At 36.1% G+C, this 26474-nt stretch overlaps 1 protein-coding gene and 1 pseudogene across 1 annotated transcript in view; one reads left to right on the top strand and one right to left on the bottom strand.

The window, feature by feature from the left end:
• Nucleotides 1-25368, top strand: part of HSF5 (heat shock transcription factor 5) — a 40287-nt gene extending 14919 nt beyond the window's left edge. Inside the window, exons 3-6 of the mRNA XM_072646840.1 lie at nucleotides 9604-9701; nucleotides 11980-12513; nucleotides 14409-14586; nucleotides 23031-25368. Coding sequence (XP_072502941.1) covers nucleotides 9604-9701; nucleotides 11980-12513; nucleotides 14409-14586; nucleotides 23031-23101 — 881 coding nt within the window. The 3' untranslated portion in view covers nucleotides 23102-25368. The remainder of the gene's footprint in view (nucleotides 1-9603; nucleotides 9702-11979; nucleotides 12514-14408; nucleotides 14587-23030) is intronic.
• LOC140528738 (large ribosomal subunit protein uL13 pseudogene) lies at nucleotides 2408-3094 on the bottom strand (annotated as a pseudogene).
• Nucleotides 25369-26474: the final 1106 nt, after the last annotated feature.

Here is a 26474-nt window from a genome sequence, read left to right as displayed (position 1 = left end):
CACCAAGTGAGAAATATAGAACCAGGAGTTCTTAATTTTTTTGTGTCATTGACCCCCATTAGTATTCTGGTAAAGCCTATGATGGACTCCTTAGAATGATGTTTTTAAATACATAGGATTACAAAGAAAACCAATGATGATATTAAATTACAGTTATCTATCTTATCTATATCTATCTGTCTGTCTGTCTGTCTTTCTATCTTTCTAGGTTGGCCTTGGCAAGGAGAAGGGTTATTTCTTTGTTAGAGAAGTAGATAGGAGGAGTTGGGAGATATCAAGAGGTTATGAGATGAAAAGAATGAAAGAGGGAGCTCATATTGAATGGCCACAGTTTTGTCAGCAAAGTAGAGTCAGTCTCCTCCCTTGAATGAGTGGGAAGAAGATAATGTGTGAGAAGGGCTCAAAGGGGTAAGAAAAGATTTTTAGCTTCTTGGAAAGTGAGGTAGGGAATCGATCAGAGAAGAATAAAGAGGACTACCTTGCTGCAATAAGGACCTAGTTGAGATTAGATAACATGAATTTGTAATATATGTAAATTTAGTACAGGCAAGATGTACATATATGTGTACACATACATATGTATGTTATGTATGCTTCATTTGAATTATAGACTGCTCCTTTTCCTGTATTGCTGGGGATTTCTCTTTCCCTCTCCCCTCTCCATTACAGACCTCACCAGTGCCCCAATGTGAGCTCTAGTTACTTCTCATCTACACTGGTACTGGAGGGGTGAGGGTGAGGAAGGAAGGAAAAGAGGTAGGTGAAAAATAATTTTTTTCTAATTGGATGTGAGACCTGTCACTTGAACGACAAAGTAGTTATCATAGTCATGAAAAGAAGTAATGCATTTGGGGTGTATCATGTCTGGTGGAATGATTTAGGTTTGATTTTCTTTCCTCATGTTCTTCTTACTGGGCTAGCCTATTTCTTATAGCTACATGTCTCTGTGTGTGTGTGTGTGTGTGTGTGTGTGTGTGTGTGCGTGCATGTGCGCGTGCATACGCACACATTTGTATGTATACATATACAGTTATCCCTTCTTCTCAGGGATGAGGGGTGCAGCACCTCTGAGATCTGGAAAGTTCACGTAAAATTTTTTGGTCCTCCCTTTGTACCAGAGAAGTCCGAGTTTTTCCTTTTTCTTTTATGATGTGTTTACAGTACCATGATGTAAAATTTGAGCTGATGTTATACATATATTTTATACATTTCAGAGTTTCTAAACTTTTTCTCTGTGTGCTGGCCTTCACATGTCATCTGCAGCTTCAGCAAAGCTCCCCCCAAATGCCTATTTAATTTCTTGATGCCAACCTGTGTTTTATCGAAACTGCAGTGGAGAAAGTTGCAGTGTGGAAGGGATAACTGTATTCCTGTTTTATCTCCTTTTTGAAGGGAGTGTTGCAGATTCTGATGTAACTGGTATATGACTTTTTCTATTCTTTTGATAGACTGCAATTTAAATTCTCTTTTATGATTACCATTCTTTACCTTTTACCCTTGTTGTCTTTTTCCTTTTATTAATCCTTAAACTTTCTTTTTTGTCTGCTGTCCCCTGGAAATATTGAATACATATACATGTTTAAATACAGTGCTATGTTGAAGGCACTGCCCTACTCTTAAAATAGCAAGTGTTGCAAAGCTGAATTGCAACAATCTTTTTCTTTTTTCTCCCCTCAGGTAAGTTTTCAAGTCAGTTTAATATTGGTAGATTGCTCTCTAGCTTTGAACTAATAAACTTAAAATTTACAGGTCTAAGTGCTAAGTTAACATTAATACTTTTATAGTCAGGTACCATTTGTTGTTGATTCTCACTGAAAAGGCCTACTTTGAAAATACAAATCATTATCTTTTAGATACCAAATGGAAAGAAAACCTTTAAGTCTTTCAATTTTTTATTGCTTTGGCTTCCTCATTTGTAAACTCCACAAGTTGGACTAATTGATTTCTAAAGTTTCCTCCAATTCTAAAACTTTTTTTTTTTTTAATGAAATTGAGGCTATGGCTGCAATAAAATCCATAGTTCTCAACCTTGACTAAGCCTTTTCCTGCCACGAGGGGGAGGAACTTCGTTGAGCTGCACCAGGTTTTCATCATCTCAGTATTAGTAAAGAGACAAATCCTGTTTATTTCTATCTTCTAGCCATCCATCCCCAAAATGCTGCCCTTTATTTCTCTTTGAATTCGTTTTCTATGGAATCCATACTTTAAGGATTATATAAAGGTAAATATTAACATAGCTTTTTTAGTCTTCTGGTGTTTTAAAAAGTGAACATGTGTGTTAATTTTAGAATTACAGAGCTGGAAGGGACCCCAGAGATCATTTAGTTAAGCTGTTATAGCCAACAAGTGTTCATCTAGCCTCCATTCAAGAACTTCAGTGACAGGAGACTCACTGTTCTTTGATATAGGTTATCCCATTTTTAATTTTTAAAAAATTTTTAAAATTTGTATTTTTTTTTGCCATTGAGGATAGCCTTTATTGGATTCACACTAGCAGCCCGTGCTTCTTTAGCACCTTTGTGTATTTTGCCTTCCACATTCTTCTCGGCTTGCTTGCAGAGTTTCCTAAGCTGCTTTTTCTTTCTGTAATGAATCTTGGCTTTCTCCTTCCTCTTCTCTTCCAATGTAGCAGTCACTGCCTAATACTTCCACCCAATTTCATGGGCTAGACGCCCCAGAGAAGCGAACTTTCTAATTGGCTTCAGTCTGACGACTTTGAGCATAGCTGAGACAACCATGGGTTTCCACTTGTCATGTGGGGGAGGAATGGCATCAAACACCTTAAGGCATTCCAAGGTAACCTGACCTTGTTTGGTCTTGTGGGGAAGCATCCCTCTGACAGTCCTCCAGAAAATATGTCTGGGTGCTCTGAAGTGATAAGGGCCTCTAGAAGGGTTTGTGTTCATTCGCTTTTGGAGGAAGGCAAGGCCAGGTATTTCAGTTTGTTCCTGTAGAAGTTTCCCGCGATGTTGATGTTTTCTCAGCAAACTACGACCACCTTCTGCCCCAGGAGGACTTGCTTGGCCAAGAAGGCCACCAAGTGACCAAGGAGATGGCCCCGCCCATCGATCACCAGGACCTGCCTGTTCACCATGGCTGACGCCACTCGGGAAAAGCTTATCTCATTTTTTAAAAACTCGGATTATTAAAAAGTTTTTCTTTATACTAAGCCAAAATCTTCCTCTTTCTAATTTCCATGTATGGTTCCACTTTAGGAAATAAACAGACTAAATCTTCTGTAGGACAGTTATTCATAGATTTAAATGTTCTCCCCTCTTCCCACTTTATCCTCCCTGTTGTATCCTCTCCCTTCCCTCCCTCCATACTCCCCCCGAATCGGCTCTTTTCCAGCTTGTTTGAATGATTCTTTTATGGTAGCATGGTTTTGAGACTTACCATCCTCTTGTTTCCTTTCCACTGACTGCTTTAAATGATAAGCTTTTTGATGAAATTCATAGAACTTTTTTTTTCTATTTTTGAACAAGGCTTTAGACATGGAATGTTTTACTTGTTGCTTTATAAGCATGCACTCAAAATAGGTTAAGGAATTTAGTAAAGTGTGTCTAATAATTCACCTCTAAAGATGTAGGTATAACAGATGACTTAATCTTGGAGAGTTAACTTACATTCTCATTTGGTACATAAGGGACCCATCCTGTTCATTTTAGATTATATTCAGTCTGGTAACTGTTTCAAGGAATTCAGACTTTTTTACTCTTAACTGCAAATAGAATGTTTTTAAAATGTTTGCATTAGCTAAGTTCTCTTTTGTAAATATTTCCAGTAGGTGTATTTTTTTCTATAATAAGTGACTGGAAGCATTTCTAGACTATTTGGCTGTCTTAATGCTTTGACACTTTGATGGATCTGTATTCTCATCAATTTAGACATTCCCTTTAGTGATACAGTTCATATCTTGCCCATTTAGTGCTTTTCTTGATTATGTCCTCTCATAAAATACTCTGCAAGAGCTTCACTCAAAGCACAGAGAATCTTATTCTAGATAGATTAAGTGTTTGTCATTGAAGCACTCGGATGGTCCATTTATTTTCTCTTGCTGCATGAGCAGCCCATCCACTTTTCTGGTCATGCATTTGATAATATTATTTATACCGCTTTTCTTGTGTAGTTCTTCCTTAGTAGCATTTCAGAGCTTGCTCTGCCAACCACATGCATCTCCATTGACTTATCGGTGACCAGTAACTTTAATTCTTCAAGGACTGTTCTATTTTAATACTTGTAGTTTTACACAGCATCTCTGGAAGAGTGTTGTTAAAAAATGGGCCTTAATTTCAGGGAGAATCTTAGAGTCCTTAAAAGCCTGGAACAGTTTTCCAAAAACAGTAGAAACTACTCTCCTCCAGTTCTGCACTCAGTTCATTGTCCATGTGCAGTGTCTGTTCAAGATATGTATACTGATGGATCAGCTTCTCTGTCCAGCTGCACATTATAGTCTTGAAAATAGGCACTTTTCATCCTCTTGGTTTTTTCTTCAAGGATAGACCCTTTTGCGTGATTTAGGATGCTTTGCAGTTTTCCTGGTCTTGAAGTCAGTCCTCACAATAGGGAATTTCTATTCTGTTTGAGCTCTGGCAAGAACTTTTGACAAGTATACATCTGTTTTACCCTTTACTTGATATTAATAATCAGAGAGTAACCATAAGAAGTTGTCTTTATTAACTTCTCTGAGAAAATCTTATATGGATATGAGATGTACATAAGAGACAACTTGTCATAAGAGAGCATTAGCATGGCATTTGGCTGTATAAAATGAGATGCTTTTTTATAGACCTTGAATAATAAGCAGAATGGTATCTTATTTCTGTATGCCTTTCAGTCAACTGTAGGATGAAAAAGAAGTTATTTGCTATAAAGTATCATTTGTGAAAGCCTTGCCTGTTCTTCTTGAATACCTTCATTATAAATGCCCTTAATGTGCATGAAAGGCATTATCATAGACTATATCTATGAAAAAAGAGACATATAGGTCAGGGTTTATTGACATTCTTTCAGTCTGTTCAATTCCACTAGCATTTATTAAGTTACTACTGTATGCCAGGCACTGTACTGGGTGCTGGGGATATAAAGACAAGAGTTAAATAGTTCTTACCTTCAAGAAGTTTTGTTCTACTGGAGGAAAACAGCAAGTACATTGATAACAAAAAGAAAGATATTAAATACCAAAATGTATGAAGTAAATACAAAGTAATTTAGAGCATGTGGGGAAATCACTAATAATTGGGAGGGGGAGATCAGGAAGGGTTTCTTGTAAACAGTAACATTTGAACTAAACAGGTTCCCTTTGAAAGGGAACTGAAGATTCCAAGAGTTGAATGGTTCATTGAGAAAAGCAGGGAACAGATTCTAAAAGAGCACACAGGTGGGAGGGGGGATATCTGGTATACGGAATAGCAAGTAGATCAGTTTGGCTGAAATGGAGAGTATATGTGTAATCAATTTAAAATATGAGTTCTTAAACTTCCTTGCGTCATGTACCTCTTTGGTAGTGTGTTGAAGCCTATTGACCCCTTCTTAGAAAAATGTTTTAAATGCATGAGGGTAAAATATGTAAGATTACAACTAATATTGAAATACGATTATCAGAATTTTTTTAAAAGACCAGGTTAAGAACCCCTGGTCTAGAAAGGTAGGTTGTAGCTAGATTTCGAAGGACTTTAAGTTTCAGAGACATATTTTTCTCCTAGAGGCAATAAGGAAGTATTGAAGGTTCAGTACCTGGCTTGATCAGGTGCTTCACCAGGTATGGTGACATTGATCTGTGTTTAGGAATAATAATTTGGCAGCTATATAAAAGAAGAATTGTCTTGGGGAGAGGCTTGATGCAAGAAGGTGCAGTCATAATCTACTGCAAGGATTGAGGCAAGATGTGAAGGCCTGAAGGAGGGATGTTGGTATGAATAGAGACAAGGAAACAGATGTGAGTGATGTGGAGGGAGAATTGACAGGATTGCAACTTGTTGGATATGGAGAGTGAGTAAGAATGAAGAACTGAATGAATATAGACTCCTAGGTTGCCGATCTGGGTGACTAGGAGGATGATACTCTTGACAGAGATTGAGAGATTAGGTAGGGTTTGGGGGAAAGATGATAAATTGTTTTGGATATGTTGAGTTTGAGATACCATTGGGACATTCAGGTGGTGATGTCCAACAGGCAGTTAGAGATGGAAGGCTGGCTTTCAGGAGAGAGATTAAGACTGCATAGATAATTTGGGAGTCTTGTTCAGTGAAATGTTAATTAAATCTCCATGGTAGTTGATGAGATTACCAAAGTTAAGAGGGAGACCAGGAGTACAAGGAGAAATGGAGGTAAGTCTTGCAGAAAATCTTGCAAAGAAGGCCAAGGAAGAGATTGGTCAAAAAAGAGGAGAACCTGGAGAGAATACTGTCATGAAAACTTATAGAGGAAGAGTATATCCAGGAGAGGATGGGTCAACATTGTCAGAAAGGTTCAGATTTCAAGAAAAATAAGAACCGACAAAAGGCCATTGAATTTAGCCATAAAGGAATCATTGATGACCTAGAACAGAGTTGTTTCAGTCCAGTAGTGAGGATGGTCATCAGAATGTGAGGGACCAAGAAGCAAATGAGAAATAAGAAAGTTTCACAAAAAAATATATATAGCTTTTTCTAGGAATTTGATTGTGACAGGGAGGAGAGCTTCATAATATAGGGTAGTATCTTGAATTAAGTGAAGGGTTTTAGAAGATGGCAGAGATATGGGCATGTTTGTAGGTAGCTGGGGGAAAAGCGCATCATTAAGGAGAGATTGTAACCAGAGAAAGGCAATGAATAAGGGGAAGCTCTTTAAGTAGGGTTGTTATCAAGGAGAAGGACCACCTCTTTCTCTGATGCTGAAGATTGAAACTGAAAGGAAAAAGGGAATTGACAGCAAAGGTGTTAGACTAGAATAGGGAAGAAGGAAAAGACTGGAGGTCACAGTGAGTATGAAGAGCAGGTTTCAGAAGAATGAGACAGAAGAAGATACTGAAGGATAGGTTTTAGTTAGAGATAGAAAATTTAAATTTGTGGAGCATGAAAGATGAACAGGTATGGATAATGATCAAATTAAGGGACTGAATATCCCAGTGTTTGACTGAAGTGGAGTGAAGGTGGCATTCATAGGTGTTTAAGCAGTGAGACCAGGAAGTTTTGAGGGAATATAGATAAGTATGTTAAGTTCCCAAGAAAAAAGCTTGTATTTTAGGTGGAAAAGAAGACTGTGAGCCCAGGTCCTGATCTTCTTGAAGTACAGAGAGAATGAACTGAAGGGTGGTAGATGACTGAGACTAAAAGTTGAACTGAGTGATATAGATAGTATGACCCTCAAAGGAAGAGAGGCTGCTGAGTGACAAAAGGACAATCTGGAAGTGGGATTGATGATGCAGTGTCTTCTTGGGGAAGCTAGATGTCTATTAGCACCAGGAGATGGATAGTTTGAAGTGAAGATATATATAGGATGGAAGTAAGGGTTGTTAAAATTTTTTTACTATTGTCCTTTGTTTTAAATTACCTTCTAAAGTGGGGTTGGTTTGTTAACAATAGAGGGAATTCCAAAGGGCAGAATGGAATAGAACTGTGAATATGGATGATGTGTAGTGGTAGGGCTGGGATGCATAGGGATGAGAATGAATCTGTTTTTGGTATTAAGATCTGAGATTTTTTCCCAAGGATGTCATATAACTCTTGCCTACCATTATTTCCCCTTTCATTTACCTAAAGATTCAATCCCTCAATATTTTCTGCCCTGTTCCTTTTTTAAAATACCATTTTAATATCATTTCCACATAATCTTAAAGTATATCGTGGGCTGTGTTGTTAGAATTCAAATGTTGTTACTCTACTAACTTTTATAGTAAAAAAAGTTCTGTTATAAAAATCTTTACACATCTTTTTCATTTTTAATATTTCATGGTGATGTTTTTAGTTGCCATCTCTTTCTGGAGATCAAGTGCTTGATTAAAGATGGTTTCTGGGGTCTTTTGGTCTCCTTGTTCTGTAAATTGATATCAGTTAAACTTTGTTAGGAAATAGTGATAGTCTCTTGATATCTATGTGTTTCCTACTTTTGGAGTGTCAGTAACTTGTTTAAAGAAGGTCAGGTTGGAATTATTTTAATTGCATACCATGTTTTCTTCATTTTTATTCTAATTTAATATTGCTGTTGATCTTTATTCTAACAAGTTGGTAGTCTAAATATACACAGACAGCTGATTTAGAATAGTTCTGACATCAGTAACCAGTTATTTCCTATTTGTTAACATTAATTTTCATTTTCTTGTGATGCTACTTAATGGTCTATATGTCCTGTACCTCCTTTCTCTTTTATTGAAGAAAGTATTCCTGATATGTAGGTATAAGTGCAGTCTACAGCTCTTTAGCCTCTCCCATTTCTTAATCCTGAACAGTGTTTTTCAACATATTTTTTCTCTCCTTCCCTGTTTCCACCTTTGCACTGAAGTAATGAAATATTAAAGTATATGGCAAATTAATTTGGGGTTTATTGAATTTTTTTATTGAATTGAATTTATTGAATTAGCTAAGGAATTTCTTTGCTCTACAAATTATTTATTTTTATGGTGGCCTTTTTGCAAATGCTTAGCATAAAGATTTTAATAGGGGATGACCAAATGTCACCTCATAAAAATGATGATTTTTGCTGTACCTGGACACAAAGTAAAGCCATCTCCTCTAACTCCTTTATTTGCCTCTCCACTGAGAAACTGTGAGCAGTTTATATAGCAACAAGTTTTGCCTTCTGGCTTTGTTTATAGTGATAATGCTAAGATGAATATAATTTGTTTCCTGTAGTAGTGTCTGCTTGTTGACCTCTGGACAAAGATCTTCCATTAGAGAATCAGCAACCATTGTTAATGTTTAATGAAGATCTAAAAACTATGATTATTAATGTCTTCTGCTCCTGCCCTTTTTTACATCTCTCTGCTACAGTCATTTCAGAAGTGCCTATACACAGGACTTAGGACCATTTTATATTTTTCTGTGTTTGGTGGTTACATCCAAAGAATTCATCACCAAGTGGCCAACCTGCTGGTGATGAATCTTTCCATGTCTAGTTTAGAGTGGTCCTCAGAAAGCAGATGCTGTCTGTTGATACGACTAATCAAAACTTTTATGACACATTGAGAACCTGCCAGAGCTTAGCTTCATTACCATAATCTTTGAGAATCCATATTAGCTCCATGGTGTGATAAGACATCCAAGTAGGATTTTGTGGAGGTTCTCTTAATAACTCCATAAAATGCTTGCAGCTACTAAACTGATCGAAATAAAGCTTTCTGTGCTGGAAATTTTCTAGTAGAACGAAATTTCTTCCAATAGGAATAATTATTTTTAAAAGATAATAGCAAATAAAATGGTCATGTTAAAATATTCATGTATGGCTTTTTAAAAACTAGGTCTATACTCTTTAAAGTAAACACTATCAATGAAAAGGACTAAATATGTTAAAAACAACCCAGTGCAATTAAAGTTTTGATATTTTGCAGCAAAATTGAAAGAGGAGTACTCTAATAGAGTATAGAGGCTGATTGTAGTTGATGTATTTCCTCTGTTTGTATTGTAGCTGTACTACAATGTTGCTCCCCATCTACCCACATGGATGCCCTAAGTAGTTGTGTCAGTCCCACTGCCTCTTCCTATGCACACTGCAACTATTTCCAGGTGAGTACCTTAAGATAACAAAGATTCTCTGTGATTCATGACTGGTGGGAATTCTTTTTGGATTAAACATGTGATGTCATTGGTATATGAGGAACTCCTTCTACCAATACAGACAAGCACCTGCTCTGTGCCTTGTAATCTTAAAAAGTTATGTGGAGCACTGTGAGGTTAAAAGCCTTGTCTGTGGTCACACAGCCAGTATGTCAGAAAGAGGACTTGAGATCATGTTTTCCTTACTCAAAGTCAGGCTTTTTATTCACTATGCCACATTGTTACTAGGTATTCATAAGATCATAGAATTTTGAACCAAAGGAATTTTAGATTTCTTGTAGTCCACTTCCTCCCTTCTTATTTTGCAAATGAAGAAAATGGTCCATGAAAGGCCAAGTGACTTGCCCAAGGTCATGTGCATAATAAATAGCAGGATTTGTATCACATACTCCTGGGTTTCTGATCTCAAATTCAGTGGTCTTTCTAAAACACAACCAGAAGAATGTTTTATAAATGTTAAATATCCAAAACTAAGTTGAGGAGTGCATTTTTAGACTTTGTAATACTTTAAGAGTCTGAGATTTTTTTTTTTATCATTGAGGATAATAGTAGTAGAATTGTTGTTGTTATTTAGTCGTGTTTGACTCTTTGTGAACTCATTTGGGATTTTCTCAGCAAAGATACTAGAATAGTTTGCCATTTCCGTCTCCAGCTCATTTTTACAGATGAGGAACTGAGGTGAAGTGACTTGCCCAGTATCCGAGGACAGATTTGAATCCAGGAAGATAAGTCTTTTTGACTTCAGGCCTGACACTGTCCTACCTAGTTGGCCTAATAGGCTGTACCTCTTGTAATGTAGAGAATGTGTCTAATAAACCCTATTATAATTTCTGAATTATTCGGACTAAAAAATTCATCACCAAGAGTCAGTCTAATGGTCAGCATCTCTGAATTTAGACAGGCTGTTCCTTACACAAAGTGGCCCATTGCTAAGCTTCTACTTGAAGTTTCTTCCTCCAGTTTGTTTAGGACCTGCCAAAGCTTATGTTTCACTGATATAGCCTTTAAGAACCCAGGATCACCTCCATGTAACAATAAAGCATCATAATAACATTTTAGTGGAGAAGAATTTGTTTGCAAGCTTTAAAATGTGAAACTAAATCCAAAATTGTAGAATAATTTTCATTCCATTAATGAGATTGAATATCATCAGAATAAATTTGTGATCTGTGTAGGTCACCATACTAAGTATATAATCAGGGAAGGTAAATCATAAAGCAACAAAATAAAGAAATGTGTAGAAAAGACCAAACAATGAAAATGATCCCTTTTGCTTAAAACTGAGTATCTAGGTGCCAATTAGAAAACACAATTACCTATGACTTTAAAATATTATTCTGTTATTTCTAGCAGAAGGCCAATTATTCTCCCTGTATACATTCATCTATTAGCACCTGCTATGTATAAAGTACTAGTATTTTCATATTTCAGTCACTTTGAAGATCAATACGTTCTCTTTCATTGCTAACTATTTAGCTTCATTTCTTTTAGTTTGTTATTCAGTCAGTTACCTAACTCAGTAGCAGTAGGGTAGGGTTCTAGGTATAGCTTCACAACAGATTACTGAACAGGAATGCTTCATTATTTTGCTTTGGGTAACTGTTTTCATAGTCTCTTTAGGTAGAATAGACAAATCTCTTAGTTTCAGTGAATTAGTGAGCTTAAAATCTTTGAAACCTGTTATTGTAGTATCCACATTCTTAAAGTGGCATATAGTAGATATAAAGTGATATTTCTTTACTTCTTTTTCAATGTTAATAGAAATACTTGGTGGTAGTGGTTACTTGTGCTAGAGTTCATAATGTTAAATGTGTAGTTTCAGCTCAATTCATCAAACAGTTTTTATTATGTACCTACTGTATACCAGGTACTGTGCTGGGAGTGGAGAATAGAAAGACAGTTTCGCTCTCAAGGACCTTAGATACTTTGACGCATCAGACTATGACGTCCTTGAGAGCAGGGCCTTCCCTCATCCACCTTTTTATCTGCAGACCTTAGCACAGTACCTGGTATGTAGTAGATGCTTAATAAATGCTAATTGACTAACTGACTCTATATGAAGAAATATTCATTGCTAAATAATAGGTGGATCCAAAATTTCCCAGTAAACCTTAGCATATGATTAGTACATTTCTATTTCACATTCACCATTTTAACTGTTTGCTTGTTGTTATTTTTTCTTGCAATGTATTTTATTTTCCCATTGAAATTCATTCTGTTTTCCCAGAATACTCCAATGCAGTCTTCCTATCCAGTTGAATTTCTACCATCTAACTGGCCATGTGGTGCTACTGATGAAAATAAGAAAACTGAAGTAAACTTGGAAGCTGTCTTTCAAATTGTAGATGAGCTGCATTCATCCCCTAAATTGGAGATGGTAAAGGTAGAGCCTGTAGAAAACCAGGGACCAACTTCCCAGTCTAACAGGGGTCAACATATCCTGGCAAATCCAAGTAATAGCAATCCATCTTCCACGAGTCAGACTAGCCAGCTGGAACCACTTACTCCAGTAGGTTCAGATATTACATCATTTGTTGTTGGAACAGAACAAGCAATTACCTGCTCTCTGCCACAGTCACCTGAATACATCTATACCATCCACACTGCTCAGCCTGTTGAAAATACCACTGCAATAACAGTTCAGGAACCTGCAGGAGCCATCCAACAAGCTCACGTAAAACTGAAGGAACAGCTGAGTCATAATCCATCTCCTTCATCAGTAGTATTTGTACAGGAGGGGCTACCATTCAGTGCACATCAGGTGAGAGGTTAAAAAAAACCCACCTCAGTAAAGGTCATAGAAATTGAGTGAGTTCATCTGAATCCTTTGTTTTTATCCTATTGGAAAGAAACTATTCAGGTTTTAGCTGTGTATATGATGAGTTTCTTAGGTCCTTTAGAAGAACCATATGAAGAATCATAATGATTCTCCAACTGTATTTTCATGGTGACCAGCTAGAAGGTGCCAGAAATTTATTTGCTTTTCGAACTTATTTGACCAAGAGTTGGTTAGCTGCTTTCTCCAGATTCTGTTGTGTTTTTGTCCAGGAGGTTTGCAAAATAGGTGCATTGCCTTGATGGCAAACTTGTTACTATTTTACCATTTAGATTCGGCCTTTGTAAAAGATGTCAAGATGTCATTGATCCTTCCCTGTACAAAAGTTTTGTGAAAGCTTCCCAAGGGTGCCTGCTCTTTATTTTAACTTTGGTGGAATGTGGATTTCTAGCTGTTTTGCGATTTCTGATGTGACTAATCACTCACTGTTCAGTTATTTTTCACTTTGAGTTGTATCTTATAATTTTGTTTATCCAATTCCCTTATATCCAAGTTATAGAAAATACTTTAGACTGTGTAAATAAGCATAAGTAGTCCTCTGAATATTATGTCAGTAGTAATTTTTCAAGATAATGATTTGCAGAAGTTATTCACAGGTATTACTGTATCCCTGAAAAGGTATTATTCTTGGTGGATTACCACAGAACTTTCCTGCCTACCCTCAACACATATTATGAATAGCTAGGTATGTTAGATTGTATTTTCCCGTTTTTCTTATTTACTTTCCTAGTGAATTGGAAATTTTGAGGGATGAATGGACACTGAATTAGGAATTAGAAAGATGAAAGAAAGTACCTTTATTGATTTTAGTCTATGATCATAAAACTAAGAAGCTTTAGTTTTCCAGAGTTGGTAAGAACAGTTGATCAGTGGTAATGCATCAAGATGAAAATTTTTAAGTTAATGTTACAAGTTACTTCCTACTTTATGTTGTACACTAGATTCTTGCCAGACCTTCTGGTTCTTGAAAACCTAAGTCTGTAGTTTTAGCTGGGGATTCCCAAGAGAAGTATTCAGCAACTCTTTTCAGTTCTCTTCTAATTTTAGTTCCACATTCTTTTTAGTTTCTGTCTTTTCCATGTGTCTTTGAGTGTGGAGAGTTGGGGGCCTCTGGGTGTTCTCTATTTGAAATATATTCTAAGTTTGATAGACAAGTTAGGTCCGGAAATAGGACCTCTTAGATATCTTCCTGTGCTATATTCTCTATTTCAAATAAACCAGTGGAAAGGGCCACTCAAGTTACACTATATGTTAGCTTTTATAACCCCATCCAAAAGTTTTGGCTTTTATGATTTAGAACTACATTCCTGTACAAAGTTGCAATTATTTCAGTAAATAGGTTTTTTGAATGTCATAATTTCTGAAAGCTACATGCTAGTAGAAATTTGGCATTTTTCTTTTCTCTCACTGTTTATAGCTGCTGTGTTTGTCAGTTGCCTTTATTTCATTATGTAATTTAGCTTTGAAATAAAATCATGAGGCAGTGAGTGTAGTTTAGGAAATTGGAGAGCTTAACCTAGTGATTTAGTTTGCCAAGTATTACTTAGGTATACCCTAAGGGAGTAGGGTAGCAAATATTTTTATTTCCTTGTACACTTCATAAATGAGATCTGCTTTATCCCACTGAATATACAGATGGCTCCATTGATAGAAATGGAAGCTTATCCATTGCTTAGGGATGAAGAACCCCTTATAAGTATATTTCTTGGGTCATGAACCTGAAATAGAATTTCCCTGATAAAAGAAGTAAAATTGAAATAAATCCATATAATGCCTACCTAGGGAAAGGCTCAGAGTAATGAGTGGGTTTGATGTTTTAGGTGGATGCCAGTATAAAGTGCCAGACCAATCCACCTGAGAATATCCTGCCTTCAGAGCAGATGGGATTCCTTATTTCAGATATGGGGCCAGCCAGCAAACCTAGTAAAGATACAGGTTCATCTACCCCAGCCAGATACAGAGAGCGAAGAAGCAGCTCACAGCAGGGCAAGTCCCCTGGTAAGGATCATTTCTTAAAAGTTTTTGACACTTCTCATAATCAACAACTCAGGAATAAGACTGTCAAGAAGTGAAATGAATGAATAAATGAGCTTCTTTCTGGGTGTTCAGCTTACCATTCAGGATTGCACAGTGCCCATTACATTGGCAATATTCATGATTGTTATTTAACAGTCTGTTTTTTAATTGGTTGTCCCTGAAAGGTAGGTTGGAATTATTTTCTCCATTTTGTGATTTGAAAAATTAAGGGATCAAAAAAAAAAAAAAGGTAACTCAAGAAATTCTGAAGGAGTTTTATTAATATAGTACAGGGAAAGACCAGGCTAAAAGGGTAACTTAATTACCATCTTCAGATAACAGAACGAACGTTATTGCAGAGAGTAGTTGTTTCTCCTCTTAGATGATGGTACAGGAGGAGGAAATGGTTTTAAATTACAGCATGAGAGAGCCTATTGGACGTTAAGGAGAATATCCTGATTACATTAAAACAGTTACATGAAATGTGAGTATAATGTAATGAGACTGATTTGCTTATAGAAGCCAACGAAGGTTCATAACAAGGACACTGCCAAGTTTTGATGTTGTAGTTCCAAAGATGGCTAGTTTTATACTGACCATTATAAGAGTGGATCTGGCATAAAAATGACTTAGGGCAAAGAGTATGAAATTTTTCATGAAATGAACTCTGCCAATAAAGCATGATATTAAAAGAAGACTAGAATTACACAAAAGGTTTAAAAATGCAGGGAGAATATCTATCTTGCATGAAGTGATTATCTACCCATAGGACTGACAAAAATATTGAAAAATCAAAGATTCTGTTCATTTAAATATACAATTAACTAAGAATGATGATTGTAGAGTTAAACTTGAATGAAAAAACAGACTTGTTCTGAAAGATAACTTGAGCATGATGCAGTTTTTCTGCTGATATGCCACACATTTTAAATGATGAGCAGAAATAGCAAACTTTACACATTTTGTCTAGGTTCCTTTTAAAGATAAAAAATATTTTAGAACAAAATAATACTTGATAATAAAGGTATTTTCTGTTTGAAATTATGAAGAATTTTAGAGATTTACATGTCCAATGTAAAAGGAGTGGACTGTAATTCAGTTGATTAATTTCTTTGCTGTGATACTACTTTTGTTCACACTGTGCTTTCTGTGAAAGAGCTTTTGAGGAAAAACTGCATTGTCTGTCTTGATCATATACTTTATTTCTCTCTTGATGACTTTCAGCAGTTTTAAAATAATAAAGGGGTTAAAGGATGAAGGTGGGCCACTTTGAAATATATTTAAAGCCCATGACATAGACTCTGAAGGTGGTTTCAATAAGCATCATTTTTTTAACAATGGCAGCATCATTGGAATAAATATATAACCTCTCAACTTGACTATGGTGAAAGACCCAGAATGCACTTCAGTGTATAAATTGTGATATAGTGTGTTTTTAAAATCACTGTACAATCACATTTTATAAGTAATTTTAATATGAAACTAAAGATTTAATTCCCAAACTAAAAATATAGGAAGAGGATAGACCCCTTTCTAATTTTAGCTCAGCTTAGAAGCAGGGGAATGGGCTAGGCAATCCCATAAGATATCTTCCAGCCTTTGAATTCCATATTAGAGTTCTCAAGTGAACCTTGGAGGTTACGTACTTGGAGTGATGAAGTATAGTGTTCAAACTATGCTAAAGACAGTTTATAGTATTTTATATAGTATGACTTAAAGGCTTCAAAATTATAGGAACTTAAAATTTTTTAAATTAATATTTTTGTACTGTTATAGATGTTCATGGGAGAATAATTAGCAAATTTCTTAATTGTCCTGATTTTTAAGCATCTCATTAAGTCTTTGAATTGTCTTGTGCCTTTTATGAGAGGCACTGGCAGATAAAACTCTTAATGGGCTTTGAGTTTCTGGTATGAAATGAAAGACCTCTTAAATTTGAATATACTTATAAAATCTAAACATGATTTCATTTATTAATGGCAAGGGAGCATCTGGCCTATAATTAAGACTGAACTGCTTAAATAGCTTTTAGAATTGAAATATAGGCAGAAGTAGAATTCATTAACTTGCTAATTGTTCTTCCCTTGCTGGAGCTTAGCCTGACAGTTGATCCTACACAGCATAGCTATGTGAAGGTTTTGTGGCTTTAAGAGTCTTTTATTAATAACCAGGTTCAGTGCAAGATTTGGATACCTCCCTTTGCTTTTTTTGGCTTTAAGAGGACTACTCAACTGATTTTTTTCCAGTCTAATTTTCTCATCTTTACTGATTTTTGCCTTAAAAAAACACCAAAAAAACCTACAGCATTTTTAAAAAAGCAGTCATTGAATTTGACTACTGAAAGGTAAGATGAGCACTGGGGGCTCCCTCTGAGGTGATTAGGTTTCATTTAATGATTATTTATTGAACACCTACTATGTGCTTAGCCCAGCACTAAGTGAAGTAGGAATACATAACAAATTCTCTTTAGGGATTGTGTAGTAGAAACAGGAACCATGCCTGGATTCCCTTTCCCAGAGATTAAAAATGAGGTACAAGCTATTCAGATTCCACTACCTGCCTGTTACTGTGTTCTGACCCTGATAACTGAGAAGTTCACCAACTCATTACCATCTCTTTATAACCTCATAGAAACAAGAAGCAGCCTTAGTTCAAGACAGTATTATCATCTCTCTGAGCTCTGTATCCAGAGTAGATCAGCATTAGAAAGACAGATATGATAGGAAAAAAAAACCCTCCTGCCACCTCTAGCTAAAAAACTAATTGTATTATGCTTGCTGATAGCTAGTTTGAATACTTCATTCTAGCTCCCTGTATCTTTTTGGTCATCATCAGAATTAAACCAACCTAGGAAAGGCATAACCTTTGAAGGAAAAATTGATGTCTGAATTTGAAAAAAGATCAGCATAAAAAATAACTGCAATGGGTAGTAGTATATTATAAAAATATACTTTTAAATTCTATCAAATATAGTTCAAATACTATCTGTGGAGTAACTTTTGGGTCTTTATCTGACATACAGTTACTTGACGTAGAGATTTTCATCCCCCTTTTTTTTTTGGTCTACTACAAGATTACATTGATTCAACCCTTTTACCCAGTGTTAAATGTTGCAAATATGCAAACTATTTCAAGTTCAACTCCCCAGCTTTTTTGTTTCAAATAGATCCCCAACCCTATTCTCAATGCTTCTGGCTATGTACATAGTGCTTGGAGTTGTTGAATCCGAGTATAATGGTGAAGAGAATAGCATTATGACATCTTATTATGAGTTTCATTCATATAACACATATAAAACCTGTATTTCCTTAGCATCTTAGATGCTGTCACAGTACCCAGTCTTTCTTTGGAGCCTGGCTGGTGCAATTTTCTTCTGAGTAAGAGGGTGGTAATATATCTTTAAAAGAGAAGCTTTTCAGGAAGCTATTTTTCTGAATGACCTGAGGGAAGGTGGTGTTATTGTAATGGCAGTTTATTCACTTTCTGTGAGTAGTACTATGCTTTTATATGACCCTGTGCTATTTTAGGTGAGTTTTCAAGGTTATTGTTTGACTATATCCTTTCCTATTCTCATTATACTCTATTTTCCTGACTTGGAGGGGAAAAGATGTACCAGAAGATTTAAGTCCCAGCACTCCAAATTGGACAGTTTTCTTTAATAAGGTACAAATTGTGGATCCCCTTGGTGAAGCAAAGTGGGTTAGTGGCTAGTAAACTAAAAGTTGGGAAACATGGGTTCAAATCCCAGTTCTGTCACTCATTTGCTGTGATACTTGGTTATATCTGTTAATTTTTCTGTGTCTCAGTTTGGCAATATTTAATATTGGGATATTAGCTCCCTAAACTTGACCTACTTTGCATCGATATTGTTAATATGTCTTTAAAAACTTTTTAACAAAAAACGCTGTATGCGTACATGATGTAGTCATTGTTACCATCCAGAATCACAGCCATTTATGAGTAGAAACACTATCAAAATTTGACTTTTGGTTTCAGTATTGGGAGAAACTCAGATATAGCCATAACACATACATATACTTGACTTAAATATTATAATGTATACAGTGCTAAGAAAATAGAAAGTCAGGTCACAAAGTTGGGAATACCAAATTGAAATACAGTGTATGTGTTTGTGTATGTATATGTATGTACATATACATTATATATATCCTTTTATGTTTTAGAATGTATTATTGTTAGCAATAGTATTATGAATAATAAATAGATTATAGACAGAGCAGTAGCTCTATTTTATTTCAGATATACAAGTCTTATGTTGACCCTTAGTAAATAGTGAATACTTTCCTAAAGTGATTGCTCTGGTCAGATTCACACTTAACAGTTTGGTGCTGTAGGAGGACCCAGGAGCAAGAGTTGAAAAGTTATTGACCTCAAGGGGGCAGCAATACTTTAGTACCTCTTCTTCTTAGTGGGTGAGGCTGGCAGGAAGCCATCCTCTTTCACCTCAGTTCCTTCTTGTGCTGGATGGGAGGAACTGGTTCTTCTTGGTGGTCTTATCTGAGTAAAGATTCAATTTATTTTTTGTTTGCATTTCTTTTTTTTTTTTCTTTCGTCCCATAGACCTTACTCTGTAAAGTTTTTCTCCTCCAGCTATTTCTTGTTGAAAATGCTTCTCCTCTTGGATATGGAAGGGGGATTGGAGGAGTCTTAAAAAATATTTTTATTCTTTTGAAAAAAAATTTTAGAGTGGTCTTTGAGTAATTTTCTTATTTTTTATTACACTAAAATGGTATCACTAAAATGTGTATGGAATTAGACTATTTCTTCTTTCTCTTTATGTTTTGTAAAACTTTCATTTCATAATTCTTTCTCCTGTAGTAATTTTTATGGCCGATTTTCTCGTGAGATCCCTTGTGATTATTTGTTGCTATGTTGTATCCCTCTTCTGTTGAGGCCGATACTTCTCAGTGGAAGGTATTTTTTCCTTTTTATCTTTGCTATTTGTTTGTGTTATTTCTCTTTTAGTAGGAAGAGGTAACTATTTATAGTATTTTTTGTGTGTGTATTTATAGAATTAAAACTTTTGATGGAACTATCTAGGCTTTATTTCATTTGATTATGCTACTTTACTAGACTTGTAGAAAACCCTTCCTCTTAGATTTTGATCTTCACAACTCTGACCATCCGTGGCCAGAATATCCCTTTGGAAAGAATAGGTGCTCAGAGAGTGATGAAAACTCAAATTAGAGTGGCATTCAGATTATTAGAGTAGGTAACTACACTTTTTTAGAAATTGAGGCCCTAAGGTTTATTTTTGAGAAGAGTGAAGTGAGTCTTCTTAAAGCTGTGACCAAAACATCATCAGTCATTGGCGAGGAGCTCAAATCATTCAGAAGATTTCAGCCATTATTATAACAGTGCTTCTACTTGCGCAAAGTGAAGACTTGGACTCGATGATCTCCGTAATACCTTTTAGCTTACACATTCTGTAAGTCTATGATACTAATGTCAGTACCATAGGTATTACTTACTATTCTAATATTCTGCTGAGTATTAGTATTATTGCATTCTAAAATTTAACAGACCATTTCAGTAACTAACGTGCTTTTCCATTAATTTTGCTTTAATTTCTCATAGAATCATAGCAACTTAGAACTGGAGGAAATTCTTTTGGTTCAACTACTTCATTTTACAAATGTAAAAATTCCCTAGTCTGAAGAATGAGTCGTCCCACATCATTCAGCTCTCCTGATTCTAAGTCCAGTGCTTTTTTCTACCTTACTGTGCTACTTGCCTAAATGTCATCATTCTTTTTTAAGCTAAGGCACTTCAGGTAGTTTAGTTAATAAATCCCCAGTAGGGATTTATTAAAAGCCTACTACCTGCTAGGCCTTTTGAGATGTGTTTTATGAGAAGTAATGTTGGTGATAACCAGATATCATCAGCATGCATTATACCTAAAGAAGCCTTGGAGCATACATTATACCTTCAATTTAATTCAGCATTTTTTGAGGAGCTCCTATGTGCATGCAAAGTGCTATAAGAAATAAAAATACATATAAGACATATTTTCTGCCCTCAAGTCTTGACAAGTGTCCCATGTAAGAAAATATGAAATGAATCCAGAAAACCAAGAAGACGAGCAAATTAGGTGCCACATTTTGCTTCAACATAACTTCAATAACTTCGACTGTACTCAGATATGCAATTTATGGCCTGAATGGAAACTATGCAGCTTCCTGTTCCATTGGAATTTTTAATTTCATACTCAAAACTGAATGTCAAAGGCAAAGCCCAAATTACTATTTAAAGAAAGGAATCTCTATTTTGTGGTTCTTGAATTGTGGCTGAAATATCATTAAGCTAATGGTCAGAATATCCCCAGATCATAGAAGGATGTTGTCAGTACTCCAGTAGAAGATCTTTCATCTTTCTAAGTAACAACTACTGTGTCACTTAAATCCTTCTCTTCTGTGATGAATGTGCAGATTTTCCTTCCAAGTGTACTTGAGAATATTCACTTGGTGTAGCACCAGTTATACTATCTTATTATATGTTTATAGGTTTCCTTGGGCTCCCAAACTTCCAGTCTAGCCGTTTCATTAACAAAGAGATTTATTATAATAAAACTATCGTTTCTAGATTACTTTCTAGCTGTTTTCTTTCTAATGGAAGCTGTATGCCAAGTGCTAAATAAAGGGCCACTTCAAGCCACATTCTTTAGAGTTAGCAGTGCTTATTACTGTAAGTTTCAGATCCACTTCTTGTCATTAACTCTGCATGTGTGTACTTGGTCTTTACCTTTGTCTCTATTAAACATTCCTTCTCTGACTCTTGCCTTCAAAGCAGGATGATATTTACTGCAGAACTTCTTTTAGGGCATAAAATGTCCCAATGACCTTTTCCTTTAAATTTCTTTAGTGTATAACATCACGGTATTGTTAATCCTTTCTTGACGAGGAACTGAGGAAGAGAATGACCATTGGCTCTTAACAGATATTTTAAGAAGAGCAACATTTGACTTGCTTCTTAACTAGATAATCGTTGGTCCTACCTCCCATTTTCCTACTTCCAGGAATGTGGGGAAGGTTATTTAGACATATCTGTTGTGCACTTTGAGCTACTTGAAGAAAGATGTTATGTGAATACAAGATATTGTTGTTACCATTATTATTGTTGTTATTATTCAGGATGTATTGAAGTCACCCATAAGTGGTAAATTGATGACTCGTTCCCCTTCTGCAAGATGCTGTTGTGGGTAAGTAGATTGTTCTCTAAGGGTAGCTAAGACTGAACCTGACAAAATGAATGAGCATCAGACCACAGGGACCCCTCTTATGCTAAATGTGACAAAGATAAGGTGCTGCTCTATGTGCACCCTAGAGGCCTGCCAAAGGTGGCGGCAAAATTCTACTTTTAATCAATTTTCTCGCCTGCATATTTCAGAGAACACATTATCATTCTAATGAGATTGTACTTCACAAACTCAGTATCAAAAAATCCCTTTATTTCAGTTAGTCATAAATTATAAAGACCTCATGTAGGTCTCAGTGGACTTCAGTTTGTTAGGACAAGCTGTAAAGCACAGAACATTTTTACGACTTGATTCATGTAGTAAACTGGTAGGACTAAATGACGGGGTAAGAATGTGTTGTTGGTCATAGTGTCCAATCTCTGCTCAATTTCTGCTCATGCTTCTCAATAGTTTTTTTTTTTCAAATGTGTCACTCATATAAAATGGTTATGATTTGGCTTTGTGTTTTGAAATCAGTTCCTAGGCCAAGAGCTCTCTACTGTCTGCTCTGTGCCCCTTACTGCCTGACTCTACAGTCATTCTGCTTTACTTTGCTCCAGTCTTCGTGCGTCATCTTTTCTCAATAACCTCTGTAAAAGATCCACTTTCTCTTTTAAAGACAAAGTAAATCAGCCTTCCCTATAACTCTTAAATGTCCACAAGTAGGGATCTTCTGGATGTAGTTGTTTTTGGAGAAGTAGTAGTTATTTATTTGTAACTTTTCCCCACACTCCACCCTTCTCCTTTCCTAGCATCAAGGAAATAATATTGCATTTTTGGGGGCCTGTATTGCTTTCTGTTACCACTTCTCACTCATAAGACAGTAGCTGAGGTGAAAGAGGCTTGTTCATCAAAAGGAGAGGTATTTTAAACTCTGATGGTCCCTTTTGGCCAACAGGTTGCTTAGTAGTGTTTATGTCCTCCAGGGCTGTAGGGTCTCCTCATTATTGAGAATCTGATGGAGCAATATAATTTTTGGAGAGCCAATATTACAGGTAAGACATTTCATTTTGATTCTGTATGTCCCTGCCCCACCTATACTCCCTATAGAAGTACAGATGCAGAATGTATCATTCTTCTTGCCTTAAGAATATGATTCTGTACAGAACTGAGTTGGGCTTTGTGCCATCTGAGTAGCAGAAAGTGAGTTATCATTCTTTTCTCTTTTTAGATCTCCATCTGCTGGTGGATGTGGCTTGCAAGCAGGAGCACTTTGCAAAGGAGGAAGAATTAAAAGAGTGAGGAATGGATGACAAATGTGACATTGTGCAGTAGCTGTTGGCTGGTTTCCTGGAGTCAGGCTGGCCTTGCACATGACACACAGTTGGGATTTTTTTCAGTTGTGTTAAGAAAAAAAATTTTTTTTGTTCATTGTGAATTTTATTGGGAATTGGTCACTTTGGTATTTACTCCATCTGTTCAGTTCAAATTCTTTAGCTTGACAAGCTATAAAACATCTAGTGGTCAGATTATTTAGCTACCCAGATCCCTTACAAATGGAAAGCCCTGGCTGTCTGTTACAATCAGGAAGCTTCTATAAACTGCCTACAACCATAGTGCTGGAGAACATTTTTTTTTGTGCTGGTTTGTCATCTTGCTACTCCAGTTTACTGTGAACTGTAGTCAGCACAACTCCACCGAGGAGTTCAGTTTATCTGTTTCAAGTCACAGTATGGCCTTTTTAAAGAGGATTGTGTGAGAAAGAAAGGCATGTAAGGTCACAAGATCACAGGTCTGAAATGGGTCAGGGATTCCAGGGAAGCAGCTCTGGGAAAGAGCTAATTTTCTAAGTGATTAACCAGGAAATGCTCTTGCTTCCTAACCCAGAATTCTGTTTCAACAGCAAGGCGTCCGGACCTAGGATCATCCATCACACTTAACAGCCGCTGATTCCTTTACATTAATGGAAGCATTCTTCCATTTTCATATTTTTCCTTTGATTTTAATGATATATTATCATAAATGGTAAGAAAAATGGTTCCTGTAATATACTGCTTATTTAGATGTCTTCTAAAGAAAAGTATTTAACTTGTTTAATGTATTGTATTTATAAATGCTAGTAGATTTAAGGGTTTAATGGCTATGTATTTGTATTAATATTGAAAGATAGAAGGATAAAGGATGCTTGTGTAATATTTCTATTCTGGTGGGAGATTGTACAGTATATGAGCAAAGCAGCATTGATATGAAACACAATACTTTGCTTATTCAGATATATATGTGTGTATGTGTGTATATGTGTATATATATAATATATGTATACATACATATAATATGTAGTAAATCTTAATCTTTATCTGTAAAAAATACAGTAACCAAACTTTGAGTCACTGGAGAGAACTGGTTGGCAGTTATTTAGCAGAAGGTATGCCTTCTATGTTTTTTTCTAGTTTATATCTAGGTTTCATCTTCTGACAGAATTCTGGATGATGGGACAGACTATAAGATCTTTGTTTTAGACCTCGTCAGGGTTCTGAACTTGAGCAGTTGGATTTTGGGGCTAGTTTTGAGGTTTATCTCCCTAGGGGATGTATTCTTGGCTGCTCATTCTCTGTGGTTAACTCGCCTCCTCTGAAACAAAACAAAACTCCCCAAGCACCATCTCTGTTAGAAGCTTTCAGATTTCAAACCTTGAAAATAGGATAGATGTACCTTCTTGAATTATGCCTCAGTTTGCCTAGTGAATACCTGAAAACGTGAAACTCATTTTAAAAAAAGGTACATGATGACATGGCAGGTGTATTCTGCCAGCCATGTGGGTGTCCTGAATTAATTTCTGAGATCCCATTGTTTACAAAGGTTGATTACAAACCTTGGAACTGTTATGGAAACCAAGTTTTCTGGAAAAGGATCAACTCTACAGTGACTACAGCCAGTCCAGCTGTGAAAGTAGGTCCTTAAGGGTGAACTACCTATCTAATCGGGCTAGGAGGTGTCCATGTGATGGGCATTTGCCCTTGTTGGCAAGGCTCAAAGGAAAAATGAGTTGTTGAGGCCCCATCCAGTTTGCCTTTGGCATACTATGTAAAGAGAGACCCCACTGGCAAATAAAGGAACTTTGCTTTTCCTTGGGTATGTTGCAGAGCTGATATTACTGTACAGGTGATGCTCCTTCCCTTAATCTTGCTTTCTCAGATCTGTACATTGAAAGAGGTGATATCTTTTTGGAAACATGAGCCAAGCAGGAGCCTTGGCATAGATTTAGATTTGGTGGTTTTAAAGGCTTAATTAAGGAAATGCCATTATCAGCTTTCCGAATTTTTTTATATATGAATACAACAAAGGCCAAGGAGCTGGATCTCCTGTCATACTCACATGCATGGTACTTCTCAGCTAAAGCTATCCTTATTGACTTCGGGGGGAAATGGCAAAAGATAAAATAGTCTCTGCATGAGTTAGCTAGTAGTGCATGGCACATGCTAACAAGGCTCCTGACTTGCACCTCAGTATTTCAGCACCTTAAGCACTGATGTATTTCAGTCAACAATAAAGTGAGTGTTCCAACTAGACACATTGTCTTTTTGTTTTCTTATCATGGTGATGTATACTTTGATTTTTTTTCCATATGAAACTATCATGATGTACATAATCATAATAGGAAAGTCAGAAGGGAATGTACTTTTAAAAGTACATGTACTTTTAAAAAATTGACATATAAAGATCTTTTTTCCTCCTATTTGTATTTGAACAGAGGTGAGTACTTAATCTTCATTTTACAGATGAGGAAATTGAAGGTCAGAGAAATCAAGTCCCTTGCTTAATTTGACTGCCGTATTAAAGTACTTCACTGTGTCACTGGCTCCTGAAGAATATTCTAAGATTGTGGCTGAATTTGTAGAGCCAGTCATCTCACTTGATAATTCTGATTGTTACCCTCCATTTTTATGCTGACATCAGTACAGCTTTTGATTTGATGATTTTTACATACACCCCTCTGATTTAGGCTTATGCGTCTTTGTGAGAGGGCACCCTTTATTTTCTCTAATACTCTATAATATTTGGTGACCTTCCTGTCAGATGTCACAAGTTTTAGAATTTCTGTTGGAGACTGGGGATTTGGACACGTGTGTATGTTAACTTGTAGGTTTTGATCTTTTTTCTTTCATTTCCTTGCATGTGTCAGGATAGATGGGGACAGAATCTGTTAATAATCTTTTATTTAGTCTCTTAAGATACCTCATTTTTGGAGCATGTATATCAGAGCTGTGATAATTCATATTTTGTTTTTCTTGCAATTGCACTATCACAGAATATAGACAAAATAAAAATAGCTCTTAAGAGACATAAAAATTCTCTCCTGGTAAAATGATCAACTCTGTCCTGTAGAAAAGGATGATAGAAAAAAATATATGCTATGCCTGGACAAAAAAAATGGCATGCTAAAATAAAAAATTGTTTCTGGAAGTTCTATTCTTGGTACTCCTGGTCTAAAACCCTGAAACCATTCTCAGGAGGGCTATAAAGGAGCAAATACCTAAGATGAACATTCATGCTATTTAATTAGTCAAGTAACAAGTATTTATTAAGAACCTGCTGTGAGTCAGGTACTATACTGGGTGCTGTGGATAAGAAGATATTAAAAAATAGAGCTAGCATTTATGTAGCACTTTAGGGC

This window comes from Notamacropus eugenii, chromosome 2, assembly GCF_028372415.1.
Source record: "Notamacropus eugenii isolate mMacEug1 chromosome 2, mMacEug1.pri_v2, whole genome shotgun sequence".
Taxonomy (NCBI): domain Eukaryota; kingdom Metazoa; phylum Chordata; class Mammalia; order Diprotodontia; family Macropodidae; genus Notamacropus; species Notamacropus eugenii.
The sequence above is the reverse complement of the archived record's forward strand: the minus strand, read 5'-3'. Positions and strand labels throughout refer to the sequence as shown.